This window comes from Myotis nattereri, assembly GCF_964212035.1.
Source record: "Myotis nattereri genome assembly, chromosome: 5".
In the NCBI taxonomy this organism is placed as follows: Eukaryota; Metazoa; Chordata; class Mammalia; order Chiroptera; family Vespertilionidae; genus Myotis; species Myotis nattereri.
Window position 1 is genome coordinate 3467866 of NC_138080.1, and position 22330 is coordinate 3490195.

General features: G+C 49.5%; 1 protein-coding gene and 1 long non-coding RNA gene across 2 annotated transcripts; one reads left to right on the forward strand and one right to left on the reverse strand.

The window, feature by feature from the left end:
* Positions 1-1136: 1136 nt before the first annotated feature.
* On the reverse strand, positions 1137-7826 carry MAD2L1 (mitotic arrest deficient 2 like 1). The gene is made up of 5 exons (XM_081090676.1): positions 7639-7826; positions 6731-6877; positions 3487-3607; positions 2521-2624; positions 1137-1918 (listed from the first exon to the last, which is right to left on the reverse strand). Exons 1-5 carry the CDS (start codon positions 7709-7711, stop codon positions 1746-1748), a joined length of 618 nt encoding a protein of 205 aa, XP_080946802.1. The 5' UTR covers positions 7712-7826; the 3' UTR covers positions 1137-1745.
* Positions 7827-10888: 3062 nt separating this feature from the next.
* Positions 10889-17630, forward strand: LOC308518885. Its single transcript, XR_013995963.1, has 3 exons — positions 10889-10911; positions 14315-14419; positions 17489-17630. It is a non-coding gene; the product is annotated as an uncharacterized lncRNA (long non-coding RNA).
* Positions 17631-22330: the final 4700 nt, after the last annotated feature.

Sequence of the window (22330 nt, forward strand, 5' to 3'; positions counted from 1 at the left end):
TACGAGCCCACATGCCTGGCCCTTTACAGAAACAGTGCACAGCCCAGGTCTGAGATCCCGTCCATCAGGTGTCCCTGCCCCTCTCCCGGGGAGAGCACTTCCTGTCCCCTGAAACGGGCTCCGCCGTGAGCAGGGCCCCGCTCCGTGGACTGTGGGAAGTTTCAGGGTCTGGACAGCCACCATGCCTCAGTGGGAGATGAGGCACGTGACTGCCCACACGATGGGAAGGACACAGGCCACAGTCCCCTGCAGACCCACAGGGAAAAGTCTTGACCTTCTACACAGCAAAAGCCAGCTGGTCCAGATGGGCGTGTCTCCGTGGAAACGTTCCCAGAGGCCCGACTTCTCCATCTCACTGGTGGCCTGGGCAGAGGGTCCTTCAGGGGCTGTCAGACCTGCGTGAGCTCATCCGGAATGTTTTCATGCCTCCAGTCAGCCCCATCCAAGGCCAGGCCGAGGCATCACCCTCGTGTGGAACCTGGTCTTTAAGACTCACTCGCATCCTGAGGCCTACACCCCCAGGTGGCACAAGAAAGCACTCGCTGTACAGCAGCCAGCCCTGATCGTGGGGCAATACGCTAGTTTCCAGGTCACCTGTGGACCCCTGAAACGGTAGTACCACAGCCCATGTACACTGGTTTTGCCTACACCTACACACGCGAGCGCTTTAAGGAAGCCCTTTATGGTTTCTCTGGCATTTCTGAATTGGCAGCCTCACTGCCCTGGCACTTTGGGGCAATGATGAAGTAACTAAGGGTGACCTGAACACAGGTACTGTGGTCCCTCCATAGTTGATCTGAGAACTAAGATAGCTACCAGGTGACTGATGGGCTGGGAGAACTACTGTGTGGAAACACTGGACAAAGCGGTGACACATGTCCCCAGGGAGGCGGAGCTAGACAGCACAAGGTCTCGTCACACTACACACAGTCTGAAACCTCAGTGCGAGATGGACTACCTTGGGAACTGCCCATTTCATATTTCCAGATTGTGGTTAGCTGTGGGTAACTGAAACCATGGAACCAAACCCGACAGGGGGAACTACTGTACTGAGTCCACCTTAATCACTGTTTAACTGGAGTAACCCCACACCATGTAAAGATATTTTAGGACAAATTTAAAACATGCAGTCATTTACCAGTCATTTAAAGCTTGATTTTATAAAACACAAAAAGACATTAAGAGTTCTGTATCAGCGGAATTGAAACAGGAGAAATAGCGACAGATTTGTAAGTGTAAATTATATACATTAAAGTCAAGTAATTGAGGGTTTTCAATATGGAAACTATACAAATGAAATAGATGGCAAAAGGACCTGCTAGGAATACTGTGACAGTGGCTGATCAGTTACTTTAGAACTAAACAAAGATTCTGATATTCGGACTTCTTTTGCTGTTCCACATTCACGTAGACTCAGAGTCAGGCTACTTGACTGACAGTTCTGATTTAGGAAGGCATTTAGCTGAATAGCAAAAGTTTCCCATCTCCAGTTTCCACCTTCAAAGGAGGTGACATTCCAGTGCTGACGTGACCTGCTGGTTCCCTTCCACGAACAGTGTCAACCCTACGGAAATCATGTCAACCCCATGGAAAGTCAAACAGGCACAAACAAATGGACAACACGCACAGTGCAGTGAAGTACAAGGCTAAGTTTCCCCACCTCAAAAGTATCAATGAAACAAAACAAGAACTACGTTGACTTGGCCTCAGGACACATGTGTGGGATTCCATTGCGCCCGGCTCCTTCAGTCGCTGACGGGGATCTTGTAGGCCACCATGCTGTTCACCTTGTGGATGGTCGTCGTGAAGGATCGCAGGCGGACCTGCTCAGAATTGGCAATGAACTGCGGTCCGGACTCTTCCCACTTCTCGGGCACCACCAAGTCTTTGTCTGTGTAGATCAGCAGGTCAAATGAACCTAAATTGGGGATAAGATCATTGAAGCACATTGTGTTCTCGAAACACTGGCCTCCCTGTCTCCATGGTGAATGATGGGTAGTGAGAGCAGACAGTTTGGCCTGGTCTCTAAGCACTGGGTTATCACTCGTCCGCAATGGAACCTATTTTAGTGCGGAAAATACTGCACTCCTTTTACGTTATCTTATGAAAAACTCAAGTTTTGTTTTTATAACAAGAAAACCATCATAAACTATTTGCCGAGTGTCTCATCACGTGAAATGGCGTGTGAGCTGCGGAGCGCGTGCTGTGCAGGCGTCGGGAGCTGTCAGGTGTGTGAAGGAGCTGCCCGGAAGAGGAGGCGTCATCACAGCCGTGGTCTTAGTTATGCACACGGAACATGCAGAAAGTGAGAACGTGACAGGAATGACACCAGATTGCTGAATGCTGTCAGCCCTCTCCTCAGCATTCCCGTATTTCCTGGAATACTGCGTTACTTTTGCCTTAGAATGCCTTCTTCCCCACTCACAGCACGTGTGGCTAGCTAAGAGGACATTAATAAAGGGGCCATTCTTAAAGCCGCAGATTGTCTTCTGAAGCCCGTGAGAGACACTAACTACTCACAGGAAGCCTCCAGCAGTGGCAGGAAGGTCACCGTGGCGGTGATCTGTCTGATGACCGAGCGGATCTCGTCCTGGATGGCTTTCTGAGACTTCTCCCTGGGTGCACTGCCAAGGAGACCAGGACAATCCATTCACTTTTAGTTACATTATTTCAAACACTGACAGCATTATTTACCTGGTGAAATGCTTCCAAGTCAATCAAGTAAACTTTAAGGAGTTCGTTTTCCTTTAAATGAGTCTCAGAACATCCTTAGGACCTGTGCTAGGGGCACCATCTGTGCCGTTATCTCATTTCCTCCACCCACTCATCTCCTAGGATCAGATGCGCAGCGTATCTGTCAGGTGTTCCAGTTAGGAATCCACCACCTCTGAAAAGCAGAACGGGCAGCAGCATGGAAAACGTGCTGGGCATAGTCACTCGGCACTTGTAGTGATGCCCAATGCTGACTTCCCCGCTGCCTCAATAGTCCTCACAGGCCACACGCTTCCTGTGCAGCCCAACGGCTGCAGAAGCAAACGTGACTTCCCTCACAGCGGAGCCGCCCCGGACAGTGCCTGACGCCAGCACCTCACGGTGGGCGCTTCCCCTCGGGGGTCTGGACAGGAAGGACTAGAGCTGCACCGGAGCCTGGGAGAGCCTAGGATTATCCCTTCGGCTAAAAGTACCTTCAAACACGTCCCTGAGTGGCCCACCTAGCAAACGTGTGCAGCTCTGCACACTCCCCAGACACTAACTCTGGGCCCCTCCTACGGAGACGGAAGGGAGCGGGTAACGGACACTAACTGTACAGACCAGTGACATGCTCCCCTCAGCAAGTCTCTTCCCCAGGGACCGACACAAATTAACGTATGTTAGCAACAAAGTCTACCTTAAGGAACGAGCTCAATATAACAGGACTCATTTCAGTACAGAAAACAAGTTTTGGAAAAAATACACGCAAGTGGAAATAACTTAATTCACACTCACCTGTCATCTCTGGCCGTCTTGTCACACTCGATGTCAAACTGCCACCTCTCCAGGACCTCCCCGTCTTCAATATTCGAGATGACCACCACCAGCTTCTGCACGGAGCACTTGTACAGCCAATCTGCGGCACAGGCAGGGGGCGCTCTGCTGGTCAGAGATGCTCCTCGGGCACCTCAGCACACCCACCTCCTCCCCACTCCTCCCGCCGCACACCCACCTCCTCCCCACTCCTCCCGCCGCACACCTACCCTCCTCCACACTCCTCCCGCCGCACACCTACCCTCCTCCACACTCCTCCCGCCGCACACCCACCCCCTCCCCACTCCTCCCGCCGCACACCCACCCCCTCCCCACTCCTCCCGCCGCACACCCACCCCCTCCCCACTCCTCCCGCCGCACACCTACCCTCCTCCACACTCCTCCCGCCGCACACCCACCCCCTCCCCACTCCTCCCGCCGCACACCCACCCCCTCCCCACTCCTCCCGCCGCACACCCACCCCCTCCCCACTCCTCCCGCCGCACACCTACCCCCTCCCCACTCCTCCCGCCGCACACAAACGCTGCCCTGCCACAGCCTAGCCCGTTCCCTCGGCCTGTTACTGGGGACAGCACTGGGTGCAGGGGGCAGTGACCAGGCGGCCTCCCTCTCCCGTTCCCGGCGGGGACGCAGGAAGCTGGCGCTGGTCTAACCATCGCACCAACAGATGTCAACCCATCGCTGTGATGACTGCCTGGAAGGTGAGCTCCACGGTGCAATGAGTGCAAAGTGGGAAAACGGACCCCCCAGCAGTTCTCACTCGGGGAGGCGGGAGTCTGGCTCTAAGAACCCACAGCACTAACCAGCACAAGAACGGGAAGGAGGCACCGAGTCCTACACTCCAAAGGGAGGACAGGGAGGACGGCAGGCCAATCCGCCGCGGTGAGGAGGGAGAGCACAAATTCAAGACAGGCCACCTCCAGAGCCCAGGGAGGCACGGCTGCCTAAAGCAGCACGATGTACCAGTCTTGCATTTCAAACTGTCGTCTGGCTGCACCGTGGGGCAGGGACTGGAGGCAAGAAGGGGCACTGGCTAGTGACACAGGCAGGAGGTGGGCAAGGCCTGCAGGGGAACTGGGAGACGGGGGAGTAGAGAGGCCAGGGCGATGTCGTGGTTATACCATGAAGGGTAGCTGGACTGCCTGTGAGCGTAAGCAAGAGGCGCGATCAGGGCAATGCCCGTTTCTGGCCTGTCACTGGCTGCATGGCTGATGCGGTCCCTGAGGCCAGAGGACTGGAAGGGGGATGCCCCGCTCAGCTCTGTGTGTGACTCTGAAGCACCTGAGACCGGCCGCACCCCATGGGGGCCGGAGCTGGGGAGGCCCGGCCGCGGGAGTCTGCGTGGCACACGGCGGCGCACAGCGCCATCTAGCGCCTGGTGAGAAGGGGCCTGAGCCCTGGAGAAATGGGGAGTATATCAGGACTCAGCAGCGTGCTTTTTAAAGACAGAAAACAATTTAGTAATATTTCAGGCTGTGGGCCACCTAGATCTCTGCTGCACATTCTTTTAAATTTGTAAAAAATATTCTTAGCTTGCGGACAGTACAAAACACAGGCCATGCCCTAACCGGTTTGGCTCAGTGGATAGGGCGTCGGCCTGCAGACTGAAAGGTCCCAGGTTCGATTCTGGTCAAGGGCATGTACCTTGGTTGTGGGCACATCCCCAGTGGGGGGTGTGCAGGAGGCAGCTGATGGATGTTTCTCTCTCATCGATGTTTCTAACTCTCCCCTCCTCTCTGTAAAAATCAAAAAACCCCCCAAAAAACAAAAAAAAAAAACACAGGCCATATGCTCGAACTGGCATCCTGGCCTTGCCCACCTGGCACAGACCCACAACTCTGTATCATTTTAGCTCTGAACAGGAGAGGTTGGGTGGTAATGTGAAGATTTTGGGGTAGGCGGTAATTTTTTTTCTTTAAAATTGTAAATCATCCAAATCGAAGCAGAGAAGTCAGAAACACAAGTGAGAACAAAGAGGGTGGAGGCTGGTTTCGAACAGACTGAACAATTCACCCCTAAAAGAGTAAGTCCTCAGTTTTAACAAAAACAAAGACAGACGTTACACAGCAAGGTCTAGAAAGACGTGAGATGAAATGTCACAGCGCAGCTTAGCCATGTCTCACTTCCCATCAAATCAAGGTGAAGACTTAGATCCGCAGCTGCCACAGGCTTCCAGGCCAAACCATCTGAGTGCAGCCCTGTGACAGGCTATGGGTGATTTAGCCCTGAAGTTAACAAAAATACCATGAAATTTAAAAAATAAAGATACTTGAAACAAGCAAACAAAAATAGGATTCGTGGATTAAAAATTTAGACAAAATGACCACTGTAGCCCTTTTTGGACACCAATGGGAAGATGGGTAGAAACATCCCACAGCTCAGAACAAGGGGAAGTGAGAATCTCGAGTGGAAAGAAACATGGAAGGGAAACTAATGGAAATATAAAGGAAGGAAAGACAGATGGGAAGTGGGACTGCTCCCACCACACAGGAACTTCTGGGAAAAATGAAATGTTTAAACTCAGGCTGGATTCTTTGAAAAAGACAAATGGAAACAGGTGAAAATGAGAACACTCTACTATCTGTTCTATTATTTAGTTCTTTTTCTTCTTACTTCTTTGAAGTTTTAGTTCTCACATTGAATACAATTTTATTTACTTGAACTTAATAATGATGGCTTTAGACTTCATGCAAGTACAGGAAATATATCGTTAAGAATAGTGATTTTTTTCCATCGATAATAAAAACCATCATAATTATGTAAAACTGGAGGCCCAGTGCATGAAATTCGTGCATGGGTAGGATCCCTACTGGCTACTGGCTACTGGCTGTGAGCTGGGGTGCCTTCCTTCCCCTGGCCGCCTGCAGCCACCACCACCAGCTCGGCCCTCTGGCTGAACTCCCGGCCATACTCCTGGTTGAGGGGACAATTTGTATATTAGGCTTTTATTATACAGGATTCAACTGGTTCCATTGGGCCACCCAAACTGCAAAAGTCCCTTTGTAAGGGAGAGGATGTTAGGCCGTCTATCAGATCCCCAGTATCAACGATGCTATGTGCTTCCTCCCACCAGGAGAGACGCTGTATTTGAGAGGGTCGCTTGTGTTACACCTTTGTGTGCACAGCTGACAAACGACCACCCAGACGCTGGAGCACGTGGGTTCTGGAAGCCCTGCCGAGCCCCACCTGCTCCCAGGGGTCCTACCTTTCAGCTGCTCCACCACGTTGCTCAGGTACTTCATGAGCGCGGGGTCCGTGGTGACCAGCAAGGTGAGCCCGTACTTCTGCACGCGAGTGAAGGTTTCGGACGGGTAAATGCCGCGCTGATACAGAATGCTGTTGATGCCAAATGCTGCGAGCGAAAGAGAGGTGACGTTATACGTTACCGATTTCTAACACCGTACAATGGGGCAGATGCAGAGGCGGCTGCGGGCTCGGGTTTCGCGAGTGGTGCTGGGCTGTCAATGCCTGAGCACACGTGTTTCTGCGTCTTGCTGAGAGCAGCGTGGGATAAAGTGCCACTAAACATCCGCAAAATCTGGCTTCCAAGGAAGAGAGAGAGATACCTGCGTCTCTATGGCAACAGAAGAAACATGCCAAAGGCGCAGGTTACCGCTGCCAATGTCATCCCATTGCAATCCGCGCCCCAAAGCCCACCACGTGGTTAGCAGCTGTCACCCCGGGCGCGCCGAAAGCCCCCCCCCCCCCGACCCTTCCCCTCCCCTGCCCTCCCCCTCCCCCCCGTCCTTCTCCCCACAAGTCCCGCCAGGCTCCGCTGGAAGGCAGGACCTACCCGGCTCTAAAGGGCGCCTCTCGAAGTGCCGGCTCCCCACCGGCCCGAGCCACCCGGCGGGCGCCGAGGCCTGAGCCCCGCCCGGCCGCCTCCGTCGCTGGGGAGGCGGGACCGCCCGGGCGTCCGGGACGGGGCCACACCGCCTGCGGGCCTCGGCGGCACCCGGCCGCCCTCTGCACCGCCCCAGCGAGCCCACCGCCGCCTCTCCCCCGACCCCCGTCCCGCTAGCGGGGCCGCCATCCCCGCCCGGGCCTGGCTCCCGCCCCGCCGAGGCCCGGCTTCCGCCCGCCGCCCTCCCGCTCGCCGCGCGGGCGACTCACAGAAGAACTCGGCCACGATGTCGGCGCTGCCGCGCAGGGTGATGCCCTGCTCCCGGGACAGCTGCCGCGCCATGGCCAGGCCCGCCGCCGGCGCGCGCCCCCCGCACAGGCCTCCGCGCAGCCCCAGCCGCTCCCGCCACTCGGTTCAAATGTAACGACGCAGCACGCCGCCGCCTCTGCGCAGGCGCACTGGGCCCGCCCCGCCCTCGCCCCGCCCCGCCCTCGCGGAGTCGGCGCGTCGCGCAGGCGCAGGGGACGTGGCCGGCAGTTCCGGGTTGTCCGCCGAGGGGAGGAGTCACAGGCTCCTCCGGTCCCCGCCCCATTGGTGGGGCGAGGGAAGGGGCGGGGCCGCGGGAAGGGGGCCGCTCGCCTGGCCGGCGGCCCTGGCTGCGGGCGGCACCGGGGGTGGCAGGTGTTCTCCCGGGGACCCAGCTGCGCCCCGGTGCCCCCGGTGTTACCTGGTGGACGGGCAGGTGCGTGCGGCCGCGGGGCCACGCCTCGGGCCGCTGACCGCGGGCCGCTTTCCCGGGGTAGAGAAGCGGGCCGGGCAGGGGGACCCCAGCCTCGCGGAGAGGCTGCCGCCGCCCCCCCCCCCCCCGACTCCCCCAGAAGGCTACGCGGCCACAGAGGAACTTTCTGGGGTGATCCAGGGTCAGGGACTCCGCGCGCACAGCTCACTGTTTAACAGGTGTACCCTGGAAGCGGCTGCGCGCGCTGTTTGCAAAGGGGTCTGAGCTGTGCTGCTGAATCCCGGGAGCTGCAGATGGGGAGGCGTCCTGCAGGCCAAGGGTCTCCTGCAGGTTCGACCTGGGGTCTCATCCGAGCCCCGCCCCCTCTCCGTGGGTGGCAGAATTCGAGATGTGGTTCTTGCACAGAGGCCCTTGCTGTTGGCTGGAGGCCAGCCTGGCGCCTTGGCCAGGTGGCCGCCCTTCTGCAGGCCTTGTCATCTGGGAGTCCCCCGCTCACCTGGTGAGGTCAGCCCCCGTCAGGTCTCCCCTTGCTGACCCTGGTCCTGGAGGGCGCCTGGTGTGCACAGGCTCTGGAGGCTCAAGGGGAGGGTTACCCGGGACCTGCTCTCTGAGTCCAGACGCCACCCGTTTGGTGCCGTCTTAGGATTCTGTCTGAAACGGTGGTAGATGCCAGACTTTGGTCAGTTCCAGAGTAAAATAGCATAAGGGGTGATAAGGCTCAGGGACCCAGTAAAATGTTTCTTACATCCTCCAGTCTCAGCACTTCCAGGAGACTTCCTGGGTTTCATAGTAACACTAGAGGCCCGATGCACAGGTGAGATCCCCCGGCCTGGCCTGTAGGGACCAAAACCAGCTCTCCCACATCCCCTGAGGGGTCCTGGATTGCCAGAGGCTGCAGGCCAGGCCGAGGGACCCCACAGGTGCACGATTGGAGTGCATGATCAGGACCATGGGAGGGCTCCAGGGCATGTCCAGCCCATCTCACCCAGTCCTGATGGGTGGGACCCCAGCAGCAAGCTAACCTACCAGTCAGAGCGTCTGCTTCCTGGTGGTCAGTGTGTGTTATAGCGCCTGGTAGATCAGTGGAACCAAGGGTTGGACACTTAAGCATATTAGGCTTTTATTATATAGCAGTGGTTCTCAACCTTTGCTGCACATTACAATCACCTGGGAATCTTTTTAAAATCCTGATTTCTGGGCCTCATTTTCTGGAAATTCTGTTTCTTTGTTACTAATGTTGTGGCCCCACCCCATAACAAGAAAACAGACTTTCCAGAGGATGAGGCCCAGAAATCAGGATTTTAAGAAGATTCCCAGGTGATTCTAATGTGCAGCCAAGGTTGAGAACCACTTTATACAGGATAGTTTGTGAATGATCTGAAAATTCAAGTAATTGTTAGTGCAGCTTGCAGATTCTAGAATTTAAAATCCTAGCAAAATACACGTGCTTTTTATATAGAGAGGGAGTAGGTATTAAGTATTACTTGCTTTATGAGATGGTGAAAGAGATAAATAAGGTTTGGAAGACATGCACTTTTTCAGGAGTGTATAAATGTTCACACCTAAACAAAAAGGAAAAATGGAGGGCTCACAGATTTGGGCCTGTCTCCCACCTTCCCAGGCAGCCTCCTTACAGATACTCTGCTACCGGCATGCTCCTGTCCTTACTTTTCCACCTCACCGCTTTTCATAACGTGCCGCCCTCTGCCTAGAAATTTCGTTTTATCTGCTCTAATTCCTACTTCATTTATACTCTTTTTTTTTTTTTTAGCTTAAATGTTAGTGCATAAGAGAATTTTTCTTTGACCCCTTCAGACTATAAGGTCCCTTTCTTCCATGTTCTCAAAGCATCTCACGGTGCTATTTCAGAGCATTGCTGTCATGCTCACAGTTGCATTGTTCCCATCACGCGATGACTTGCGTCATATCGTCCCTGTTTTGGTGGAGGGTCCATGGTGACACGTAGTGGGTGCCCCACAAATATTTGTTGAACGAATGAGCATTTGAATGTTTGCCTAAGAAAGCTTTATGGAGGAACCCAAACATTCTCCAGTTGGCCAGCAGGCTGGATGGGTAAGTGTGGCCACTTTTAAGGAGATTTGAACACCCATCTGAGTGGATCGAACTGGGGGTACCAAGGACTTCTAGGTTCTGAGGGTTGACATAATTAAAGTGGTGGTTTTTTTCCCCCCCAAATGTAAATTCAGTAGCAGTTGCAGAATGAATTGCGTATAGAACAGTCTAGATGGGTGTTTTGCTAAGTATATAGATTCTTGGCTTCTGTTCCCCTTTCTCCCAGTCTGGTGCAGCCAGGATGGTAGGCACTGGTCACAGGGGCCCCTGAGGCACTGGAATGTGCTGGTCTGCATTGAGATACGCTACACGCATAAAACACCAGGTTTTGAAGACTTCGTATAAAAAATAAAGCACCACAGATGTGTCTTTTAAATACTTCCTTATTGAGATTACATTTCCCATACATTGTAGTAAATAGAAATATATTGTTCAAATAATTTCGCTTGCTTCTGCTCTGTTTTTAAGCAGACTACCAGAACACTTACAATTACGTATGTGGCGCATAGTGCATTTCTGTTTGACAGTGCCGGTCTCCTTCATGGGCACTCGGGGAAGGCGTTCTCACCAGCATCCCCGAGGAGTCCGAGGCAAGTCCTTCACTCGCCCTGTGAGGAGAAGACTGACGGATATTTTAGGAAGGCAGGCCTAGGAGGCCGAGAGCCTGGACTAGCTGGATGCCGGAGTTTGGGTAAGGAGGTACATCAGAGCAAGACCCCGGAAACAAGAGGTGAGTTGATGACTGCTATGGGGAAGGATGAAGTGCAGGGCAGAGAAGTCCAAGGTGGCAGGTCTGCACTACAGCGCATCGTTGGCCAAGGCTGTGGGATCTGAGGGAAGCTGCCCAGGCTGAGCCTGTCCTGTTTCTTACGCAGTAACGCTAGATTCTAGAAGCTCTGGAGGGAGCTCCTTCGCATTAACTTTTGGGTGCTTGGTTTGATATTGGCCCCATCTTATCCACAGTGTGCACAATTAACCTTTACACAAAGGTTTGTGTGCTGTGTTTTTTTAACATTGTTTTCAGTTCTTTGACTTACTTTTATGCATAACTAGAGGCCCGGTGCACAAAATTCATGCACGGGTAGGGTGCTTAGGCCTGGCTGGAGATCAGGGCCAATGGGCTGATTGGCTGGGGCCTTCTTTTCTCTGTGCAGCCCCCTGGTGGTCACATCATAGCGAGCAGTCAAACTCCCAGTTGGTCGAACTCCCGAGGGGATAATTTGCATATTAACCTTTTATTATATAGGATTCTATCCATTCTTTCTAACATATATTGTTTAGGGGAACACTATTTGGACAGGAAGAAGTATAAATTAAAATTTAGTTTTTAAAATTTTTTATTTTTTGTTGTTAATCCTCAATCAAGCATATTTTCCAGTGATTTTTAGAGAGAGTGGAAGAGAGAAAGAGAGAGAGAGAGAGAGAGAGAGAGAGAGAGAGAGAGAGAGAGAGAGAAACATTGATGTGAGAGAGAGACACATTGATTGGTTGCCTCCTGCACATACCCCAACCAGGGCTGGGGAACTCACAACCAAGGTATGTGCCCTTGACCGGAATCGAACCCAGGACCCTTCAGTCCATGGGCCTATGCTCCATCTACTGAGCCAAACCAGCCAGGGCAAGATTTATTTTTGAGGAAAATTCAAGTGTAGTGCATAACCAAGCAGACCTGTAATAATGAAAGCGGTAACTATGGGAAAGTATGCCATAGACAGGCCTATATTCCACATTAAGATGCTAAAACCGGAAGTACTCATAAACATGCCTAAAGCTAGAACAATGTAATTCTAGACTGAAAGCAACTTAATGACTTAGTTAAACAATCTTATAGATGAGGAAACTGAAGTCCAGAGTGGCTATATACTTAGTCTGAGATTCAGTATCTGCTTAGATTTAGTAGCAGAATCCAGGGTTCCTGGCTGAATCTCTTTTTAAATGATATCTATCTGAAGACATGCTGGGAAATGCTCTTAATTTTTCAAGGTTACTTTTAAAAATTAACTGATTTTAGGCTAAGGGTTTTTTCCTCAATAACCTGTACACATAACTCATCAAGGGAACTACAATATCTCTATATAAAAGCCTAATATGCTAAGTGTCCGACCTATAGTTCAACCATTAGGTCAACTGCTTGACCAGTCGCTATGATGCACACTGACCACCAGGGTCAGATGCTTCAACTAGTAGGTTAGCTAGCTGGACTGGGCGAAATGGGCTGGACACACCCTGGAGCCCTCTGTGGTCCCTCCATAACCAGCCAGCCCCCATTGGCCCTGATCAGGACTGGGCAAGACGGCCCTGATCAGCCCTGATCGCCCCTGATTGCCGGCCAGGCCAAGGGACCCCACCTGTGCACGAATCTGTGCTCGGGGCCTCTAATCCATAATAAATTTCATTTTAATACATAAGCAGTTCCAAAGGCCAGATGATGGCACTATTTCCATATGAAATGAAACCTTTAGACATTCAGTCCCTGCCTGGGTGCTTCAGTTCAAAGCAAAATGAAGGGAAATGAATCTCGTGGTTTCCAAGGTATTCATATATGTGGGCTACATCAGAGTGAATTGTTGAATCATAATATATTACAGAACTTCCATCCTTTCAGACATATGTGCCCACATGCGCACACACCCATACCCCCAAAACACGTTTATATTTACATTTAATTTTAATATTAATTTGTTTTACATGGAAAGCATTTTAAGTACATGAGTCATTATTCTTATATAGACTTAGGAGAGTTTTTCTTCAAATTGTCAGGTGTTATTTTATTCTTGAGGCCAACGTCTTGAAATAGAGTAGTTTATTTCAAATCTGATAAAACAGATACGTTATGATAATTTTATTAAGACATTCATCTACTAAATTCTGGAAAACAATTCTTGTGCACATAGGCATTTAATTATGTAAGATTGGGGAATTTGCTTATTTTAAAAAAAGAATGCTGTCCTAAGTCTTGAAGTTTTTGTTGTGTGTTTTTTCTCATTTGATGTGAGGGGAAGAATTATAGTCAGAAATTTTCTATTTGATGACTTAAGGTTTATTTTGTAGATCTCATGAATGTTTATAGTTTCTCATGGACTTAAGAGTTGAATTGCATAATGTGAATCCCCTGAAGACTCACTTCCCCGCCCACTTTGCTCCTAAGGATTCTGGGCTTGTTGCTCCACGTGTTTATAAAGGAAGCACAACAAATTTGAATCATGGTATTTTATTAATAAGCAATGGCTTAATAAAGTCAACAAATATATCTCCTCACTGGCTTAATTCATAATTTTAAAGATCCAGTTGCAGACATAGGATATTAAATGTTATCTTTAGTAAAAAAAGTACTAAATATTATTGAGAACATTAATATCCATAGTTCTTGTAATGAAAAGGATGGGCTGCTTCTTATCGGTAAGAATTCCCATGTTTTATCGTGACTTTATTTTGATTATTTATTATATTTCTATTAAAATAGTATGTATAGTCACTCAGAAGTCTTTTGTAGCTCAACCACGGTTAGGTACCGAAAGGTATAATTTTCAAGATACGTGCTATGCTTTCTCATGCTTAATGCCCATAGACTAGTTAATGCAATAGGTGTGTGTGTGGGGGGCGGGGGGGGGGGGCGGCGGTGATATGTGAAGAATGGGCTCTGTAGTCAGTTGGATTAGACAGCACAGTGTATTTTAAAATATAATTGAAATTTAGAACAAATAAATACAGTTTAGAAATGGAAACTACCAACACAGTCTGTGTGAAAATTTAAAAGCCATGGTTGCTACTAAATTAATGAAAGAGATTTCATGTGTTAAATGATTTTAGAATTATATATTAAACTTGGCCAAACAATTTATGGCTTGTTGATTCTGAATATTTTGGATGTAGAGTTGTTTTTTTTATTACTGCTTAATATGTAAATATAGCTGATGTAGTTCTGTTAAACCTACCAATGAATTATAAAACTAATTCTTTGAGTAAGTTGGAAAATATCTTTTGAAGAGTTCATAGACAAAACAAAACAAACAAACCATAAATATGAGTCTTTCTCAAATATTTGTCAATACCACTTTATAAATATAGGAAGAAAAGTTTAGTGAAAACATGAAAAATCACTTTAAATTCATTTGTGTTTTTTTTCTGTTTAGATAAAGTTGGCCTTTTCAAGTGCTGGAACAGTGCTCTGGTAACCTGCCCTGTGTTTGCAGCTCTTTAAACGATACAGTAGTCACGCCATGTTTCTCTGGCTGCAGGTCAGTCATGCACATTCGTTTGTTATTTGTGGTTTATTATTTGGGGTTTCCCCTTATACATTGAATATGACAGCATCTTTAATTCTTGAATAATGCACATAACCCACTTAACACCAGCTATCAACAAAATGGCTTACTCCTCTCTGGACTTTTTTTCTTTTTAAATATATTTTATTGATTTTTTTACAGAGAGGAAGGGAGAGGGATAGAAAGTTAGAAACATCGATGAGAGAGAAACATCGATCAGCTGCCTCCTGCACACCCGCTACTGGGGATGTGCCCACAACCAAGGTACATGCCCTTGACCGGAATCGAACCTGGGACCCTTGAGTCCGCAGGCCAACGCTCTATCCACTGAGCCAAACTGGTCAGGGCTGCACTCTGGACTTTTTGGTGTAATATTGGAGATCAAGTGGATTAAAATTAAGTGACAATTCTTTATGATTGCTTAGTCTCAATGTGGTTGCAAATACAAATGCTGACTTTCACACCGAAATAGATGGCAAGTCACTGTTTTAAGGTATCCTTTCAGGTGGTCCAGACTAATCTGTTATGTTATCATGAAAAATAAAGCTTGAAATCGAGTTTTATTTAATTCTTGTATCACTAAGAATATTCTTGCAGGCCTTAGAATGAGAAACAGCAGACTGTAACATTTAGGTATTTTAAATATATTCACAGATTTTTGTTATTCTTAAAAATAAGGTATAGTTAGGAGTTTGTAAAAGTAAGAGATTGTTAATGAAACTAGAGGCCCGATGCATGAAGAGATTCGTGCAATTGGCCTTCCCTTCCCTGGCTGCAGGCACTGGTTTTCCTCCGGCACCCAGGACCCAGGCCTTCTCTCCGGCCGGAGCCTTCAGTCTTTGCTCTGCCGCTTCGCGGCTATGTATGCAAATTAACCGCCATCTTTGTTGGGTTAATTTGCATACTCTTCTGATTGGCTGGTGAGTGTAGTGGAGAGTTGGTCAATTTACATGTTTGTCTATTATTAGGTAAGATAGGCTCCTTTTTGTTTTTGAAATTTTATATTAAGTCCTATTGATTTGAGTTTCTTTAGCCTCCATTGAATGAATAAAAAATTATAATATTTAACTTCCAAGAGAGCTAAGTATACTGCTATAACATGGAGGCAGGACCTGTTAGGGACTCAGGGGGTTACAGGTTGCTGTCCCAGGTGCTGCCTGCTGGGGAAGGAGGGTGGGCCGGCAGCCATTACTTGTGCCCCTGGGCAGGGCCTGTGTGTCCTGGAGACCCGACTTCCCTGTCCCTTCCTCTTCTCCTTCTCCATGATCTGGTTGTTTCACGTGGCGAATCCCATCAGTAACAGGAAAGTAACGACCACCCTCCAATATAGTTTATCTCTAAATTATAAACATTTCCCACAGTATTAGGTATAATGTATATATATGTGTATGTGTACATATACATACATAAATATTTACAGCACGCACAGATGTTAGAAATTAAGAAAGATGAAATAAAGATTTATTTTAAAACATTCTCATATCACTAAACATGAACTATTTTTGCTTTCACTAAACATATTAATGACAATATTAAGACTTACGTGGTTAATATGCTTTATTTTTTTTAAAAAAATCTTGGTTTAATTATTTGTGAAGAGTGATTTAAAATCTGATACTTTAGCTTATTTTAAAATACTTGGGTTCTTTGTTGTTTTTTTTTGAGTTTTTGTTTTTGTTCTTTTTGACCATGAGAACTAAAAAAAGATATATCACAAAGATAAGAAGATCCAAATAGCCCTGGCTGGTGTGGCTCAGTGGATAGAGCGTAGGCCTGAGGACTGAAGGGTCTGGGGTTTGATTCCGGTCAAGGGCACAAGTCTGGGTTGCGGGCTCGGTCCCCAGAGGGGGGCGTACAGGAGGCAACTGATCAATGATTCTCACCACTCATGTTTCAATCTCTCTCTCCCTCTTCCTTCTTCTCTGAAATCAATACAAATATCTTTAAAAAAAGATCCAAATAGAATAAGTGCACCTGTCAGACAACTTAGATGTTGGTAAATGCATGAGATTACACTACTTATTAAAGTAAGGGTTTAAGGCTAAATTGGTAGATGTGGTAGATCCAAGTGAGACGAGATTTTTAAAATACAGGAATTCTTAATACACCAAATATCAAAGCAGCACAGTGACAATTCACTTGTGCTTATTCTAACACAGAGCAGTGTTTTAGTGTGATTAGCGGGATGGCTTCTGTATAGCAAGAACCATAGCATTTTTAACAGGAAAGCAGGTTAATGCCCCGATCTGTTACTCAGCCACATTTTAGATTTAAAACTTAATTGAATTATTACAGCATGTGAGGCAGTTATCATTTGATGGAATGAAATTAACCCTCAGTTTTATACAAAAGCTTCCTTCCTGGGCTCCCAGTGATTCCCAGAGATTTCCAGGCGGAAATTGTCTTCACCCTGGAGGTCCGGCAGCTACGTGCAGGCGTGGGTGGTCCCCTCGTTTGACAGGCACATTCATGTGACACTCGGAGGGCGGGACCGGCTTCCTTCCTGACCTTGTTCGCCCCTGGGACACGCCCCCTTGAATCTGACCTTGAGGTGCTTGGCCTGGCCAGGTGGTTTCCTCCAACACAGGCCGTGCCCAGTGCTCCGCGAAAGCCCCAGCAAACTCCTGCAGGTCGCGAGCTCTCTCTGCAGAGTGTGTCCCTCCCAGTTCTCTGAGGCAGGCTCTGGCCACCTTCAAGTTCCGGGACCCCAGCTCCTCTCCCAGCTCTGCCTGACTCTTGTGCCCTGCGCCCATCCGACACTTCTGCAGGCAGCAAGCCAGCGGCAGAGGGCGCACCTCTGCATTTCTGTCCCTAGAAGTCACCGTCCTTCTGTCCTTCTGTGCCCAGAGCGGCGTTGAGCGCTGCTGCTGCCTACGCGTTGTCTGCGTTCTCCGTGGTTGGAAGAGGGAGTGGAAGCCTGGCCTCTCATGGGATCTTGCGTGGACGGGGGAGTCCCGCCGGGTGATGTCAGAGCTGTGAGCCCCTCTAGGCCCTGCTGTGCCCTCCCCTCGACGCACTGAAGCACGTGGTCTGTGTTCACAGGGCAGTTGACCTGCACTTTCCTCTGTGTGATGGCCTCCCCTGGTCTGGTTCCCGCGTCACTAGGCGCCGATCACAGGCATGGACATCAGGACGTCTCTCAGGTCACCTGTCCCATCCTGACCCTCCCTGCCCACGCCCTGACCATGGCGGCTCGGCCTCTCACGTGCTCACAGCTCCACGGGACCTTGTGAAAATCAGAGCCCGACTCGGAGGCCTGGGGAGCCGGGTCTGCCTGTCTCATGACTCCCAGGGAGGCGGCGCGCTCTGGACCACACTCTGAGCACTAGACGCCCGGTCCCCGCAGGTCACCTCGTCCTCAGAGCCGTGGCTCTCCTCCTCTCTGCTCTCACCGTCCTGAGTGACCCTTCACTTCTCTGCTTCCTGACATTGTCCTTATCCCCAAGGCCTGCCTGGCTCCCAGGTCAACTTCTCTATGAGATGCGCTCTCCCACCCCTGTCCTCACCCCCAGCTGCCCGGAGCTGCATTTGCTCCCTCCCTGTGTGTGGGAGAGGCGGGGGGGGGGGGGGGGGGAGGGGGGGGGCTTTGAGAGCAGCCCTCAGGGCAGCCTGCACGTGGGCCTGCAGCCACATCTGGGTCGCGGGCTCCCTGTTGAGCTGGGCTCCTGGCCACAGGCGCCTGTCTTCCAGGTCGCTCGGCTCCTGCATGAAGGCATGTTGCGGGCGGGGGGGGGGGGGGGGAGGGGGGGCGCTGGGGGAACATTTCCCAAGTCAGGGACATGGAGATGCGTGGGTCTGGAAAGTGGCGAGTCACTCTGTATAGCAAATATGACACCAAGTAAATACAAATGTTCCGTTTTAGCTTAAGTCATTGACTTTCCATTTTTATGCAAAACGCTCCTATTCCTTTTAAATATTCTCCAGTGTTCCCCCAAGCAATGAAACATCCCCAACACATGTCCATTAATTCCTAGCAGAGCAATGTCTTCTCTGGGCGCAGCCTCCGGCTTCCTCTTCACTAACACCAAGCTCAAATGTATAAAATATACACATTGTGACTAACGATTTCTTTTAACTCTGCTGCCAGAGGTTAAAACGTCTTTACCTAAATATGCGGATGCCGTATGTAGAATTTTACACTTGTAACCTGTATACTCATTTTTTTAAAATATTTTTTTATTGGTTAAGATATTACATATGTGTACCCTCTACCCTCCCCCCCCCGCCCCCCCGCCCATCCCCTCACCCCCCCCGTTGTCCGTGTCCATTGGTTAGGCCTATATGCTTGCATATAAGTCCTTTGGTTGATCCTTCCCCCTTGCCCCCACCCTCCCCTACCTTCCCTCCAAGGCCCGACAGTCCAATCAATGCCTCTCCGTCTCTGGATCAGTCCTTGTTCATCAGTTTATGTTGTTCATTATATTCCACAAATAAGTGAGATCTTGTGGTATTTATCCGCTCTCCAGTTCCATCGATGCTGTGGCAAATGGTAAGAGTTCCTTTTTCTTCTTCCTCTTCTTAAAGAATACCTTTCAGCATTTCATATAATGCTGGTTTGGTGGTGATGAACTCCTTTAGCTTTTTCTTATCCGTGAAGCTCTTTATCTGACCTTCAATTCTGAATGATAGCTTTGCTGGATAAAGTAATCTTGGTTGCAGGTTCTTGCTATTCATCTCTTTGAATATTTCTTGCCACTCTCTTCTGGCCTGCATGGTTTCTGTTGAGAAATCAGCTGACAGTCGGATGGGTACTCCCTTGTAGGTAACTGACTGTCTTTCTCTTGCTGCTTTTAAGATTCTCTCTTTATCTTTTGCTCTTGGCATTTTAATTATGATTTGTCTTGGTGTGGTCCTCTTTGGATTCCTTTTGTTTGGGGTTCTCTGTGCTTCCTGGACTTGTAAGTCCATTTCTTTCACCAGGTGGGGGAAGTTTTCTGTCATTATTTCTTCAAAAAGGTTTTCAATATCTTGCCCTCTCTCTCCTTCTGGTACCCCTATAATTCTGATGTTGGTACGCTTGAAGTTGTCCCAGAGGTTCCTTACACTATCTTCATATTTTTTGAATCTTTTTTCTTTTTTCTTTTTCGGTTGGGTATTTCTTGTTTCTTTGTATTTCAAATCTTTGACTTGATTCTTGGGATCCTCTTGTCTGCTGTTGGATCTCTGTAAAATATTCTTTATTTCAGTCAGTGTATGCTTAATTTCTAGTTGGTCCTTTTTCATGTCCTCCATGGTCTCACTATACTCCTTGAGGGATTTATTAAATTTATCGGCGGTTTCCATAAAATTCTTGACAAACCTTATAAACGTGGCCTTGAACTCTATATCCAGTCATCTGTCCTCCTCCGTTTCTGCCAATTGTGACCTGTTTCTTTGTCTCCGCATTTTGGCTGCTTCCCTGTGTTGATAGAGTGGCCCTGCGTGCCAGGTGTCCTGTAGGCCCCAGTGGCTCAGCCTCCCCAGTTACCTGGGGTGGACACTCTTGGTGCACTCTTGGTGCCTTGGTTGTTGTAGGATCACTGGGAGGAATTGACCTCCAGGCCAATTGGCTGTGGGAAGCAGCTGTGTCTGAAGTGGGAGAATGGTCCCCCTCTGACCACTGGGTACAGTGGCTCCTGGATCTAAGGAGGTGCTAATTCAGCCCCTGCCTGAGGCCACACAGCCGGAGCCACGAAGAGGCTCAGCTGTGAAGCAATGCAAGCCGCTGCGGGGCCTTGGGCCTTCTCTTGGAAGTTCCGGGTATGCTTGGCTGGGCTGTAGTTAGGTACATTCATATGCAAAAGCCTCTGCCGCAGCCTGGGTGGGGCGGGGTCTCAGGGAGTCAAAAGGCGGAGAAAGAAGCTATGGCTGATTCTCCGCGCCCGGAGTCGCGTGTCTCAGTGTCCCGGTAACGGCTGCAAGCACCTCTGAGGGAAAGCGGCCCTCAAGTTCGCCCGCTGCCGCCTGACAGAGCAGCCTCTGCCTGTATGAGTCCTGGGTCCCCAGAGACTTCCCAGAACCGGAGATCAGAGCAGTCGGGAGCTTGTGATTCAAAAAGACAGCCGCGTCCTCAGGTGCCACCCCCTTTCCACGCGCGCGAGCCGCCGCCGTACCTCTGCACTCAGCCTCCGCAGCTCCTCTGGCTCTCAGCGTGCTTTTCTTTTCTTCTAGTTGTAGAAATTACACTCAGCCAGCCTTCCTGTTGTTCTGGACGGTGTTTGCTCCGTCCTTTGGGATATTTCTCAATTGTTGTGGGAGGCGACTATTTCCCGGTGTTTATCTATGCCGCCATCTTAGTTTCTAACCTGTATACTCTTTTTAAAAAAATATATATTTTTATTGATTTCAGAGAGGAAGGGAGAGAAAGAGAGAGATGGAAACATCCTCGTGTGTGAGAGAGAAGCATTGATTGGCTGCCTCCTGCACACCCCCTACTGGGGATGGAGCCTGCAACCAGGGCATGTGCCCTAACCAGGAATTGAACTGTGAGCTCCTGGTTCATAGGTAGATGCTCAACCACTGAGCCACGCCGGCTGGACGAAACCTATGTACTCTTATTAACAGTGCCACCCCAATAAGGTCAAAATTATCAGATCTTGGGTTAAATATATTTAAGAACAACCATCATTTTTTATAATGATCTGTGAAATACATTCACTACATGTAAATTTTTTAAAAAAATGTTTTTGCCTAAAGCTGGTAAGGAATGAGAAAAAGATTGGGAATAAAACTGCCTTTTTTAACATTTAGATAAAGAGAAGTAGTAACCCTACTTATTTTATGTTTTATTATCTGTAACCACCACCCCCCCACCCCACACCCCACCCCCGCGACTTTCTTTTTAAAAATCCTATTTGCCTAACGGAGCAACTTAGGGCTCATACTGGGTGAAAAGTTTTTTAGGGGTTGTATGTGCACTTATCCCCATTTATCAAGGCTTCTGTAGCCTTTACAGCATCTTCTTAGGGAGAAAAACCAGGTGTGCCCACTGCTCTCACACCAGGTTCCCAGGCTCCCCGAGTCCCTGGGAACTCCTGCGTACATCGCGATATAAAATGCGAGCACGCGTGTAAGACGGCTGTGTCCTCCGATGAACTGTGGTTTCCATGCCAAGGCTCTGGGCTTTGCTGACTTCAGATTTCAATTTACATAACATTAGCACTTTTCCCTGAGAAGGGAGAGGGTTAGGAGACATTTCCTCCCTCTTCCCATGCAATTAAAAAGAACCCATGGGGCACTCATTCACAGCTCTCCAGGTGAGAGGCCTGTTTTCATGCCGCTTTTACTGTCACTGCTGACCTCCCACCACTAATTAGAGAGGGAATTCGTGGCAACAGAAACAAGGCTCCTGGCTGTACTAGACGCTGCTCTCCCCCCTCTTCCCCCGGGTAAAGGGTCAAGTATGCCAGGGCTCCCCGACCCGGAAGGCCCTGCCCGTCACGGGCTGGTTTCTCATTGTTGCCCTAACATCCAGATGGGCTGAGGTTTCCCCAGAGCTCCCGCGTCTGGTTCCTTTTTCCTTAACAATGGCGTCCTCCATGGACCCCCTTCTTCGGCGTCTTACTAGGGAAGAAATCAAGCCGGTCCTAGGACTGTGCTCAGAAAGCTCCTCAGCTGAATATTCCGTTTCGTCGCTGGCAAGTTTCACCTTCTACAAAGCACGGGACCATCAACACAGTTGACCCACGGCCACGGCCACGGCCACGTTGGGACCAGCACCGCATTTCCTCCCGAGACCTCGCAGAATGGCCTTTCCCATCCGTACTCCCACCCAGATCCTGCTCACGCGCACTTACGTGTTCTCCACGCACGTGGAGGATTTTTTTAAAAAAAAACAAACCTCAAAGCTGCTCTGAGCCATTATGCTACGGAATCTGAAAAGCTGCCGTTTCATTGTGTGCAATT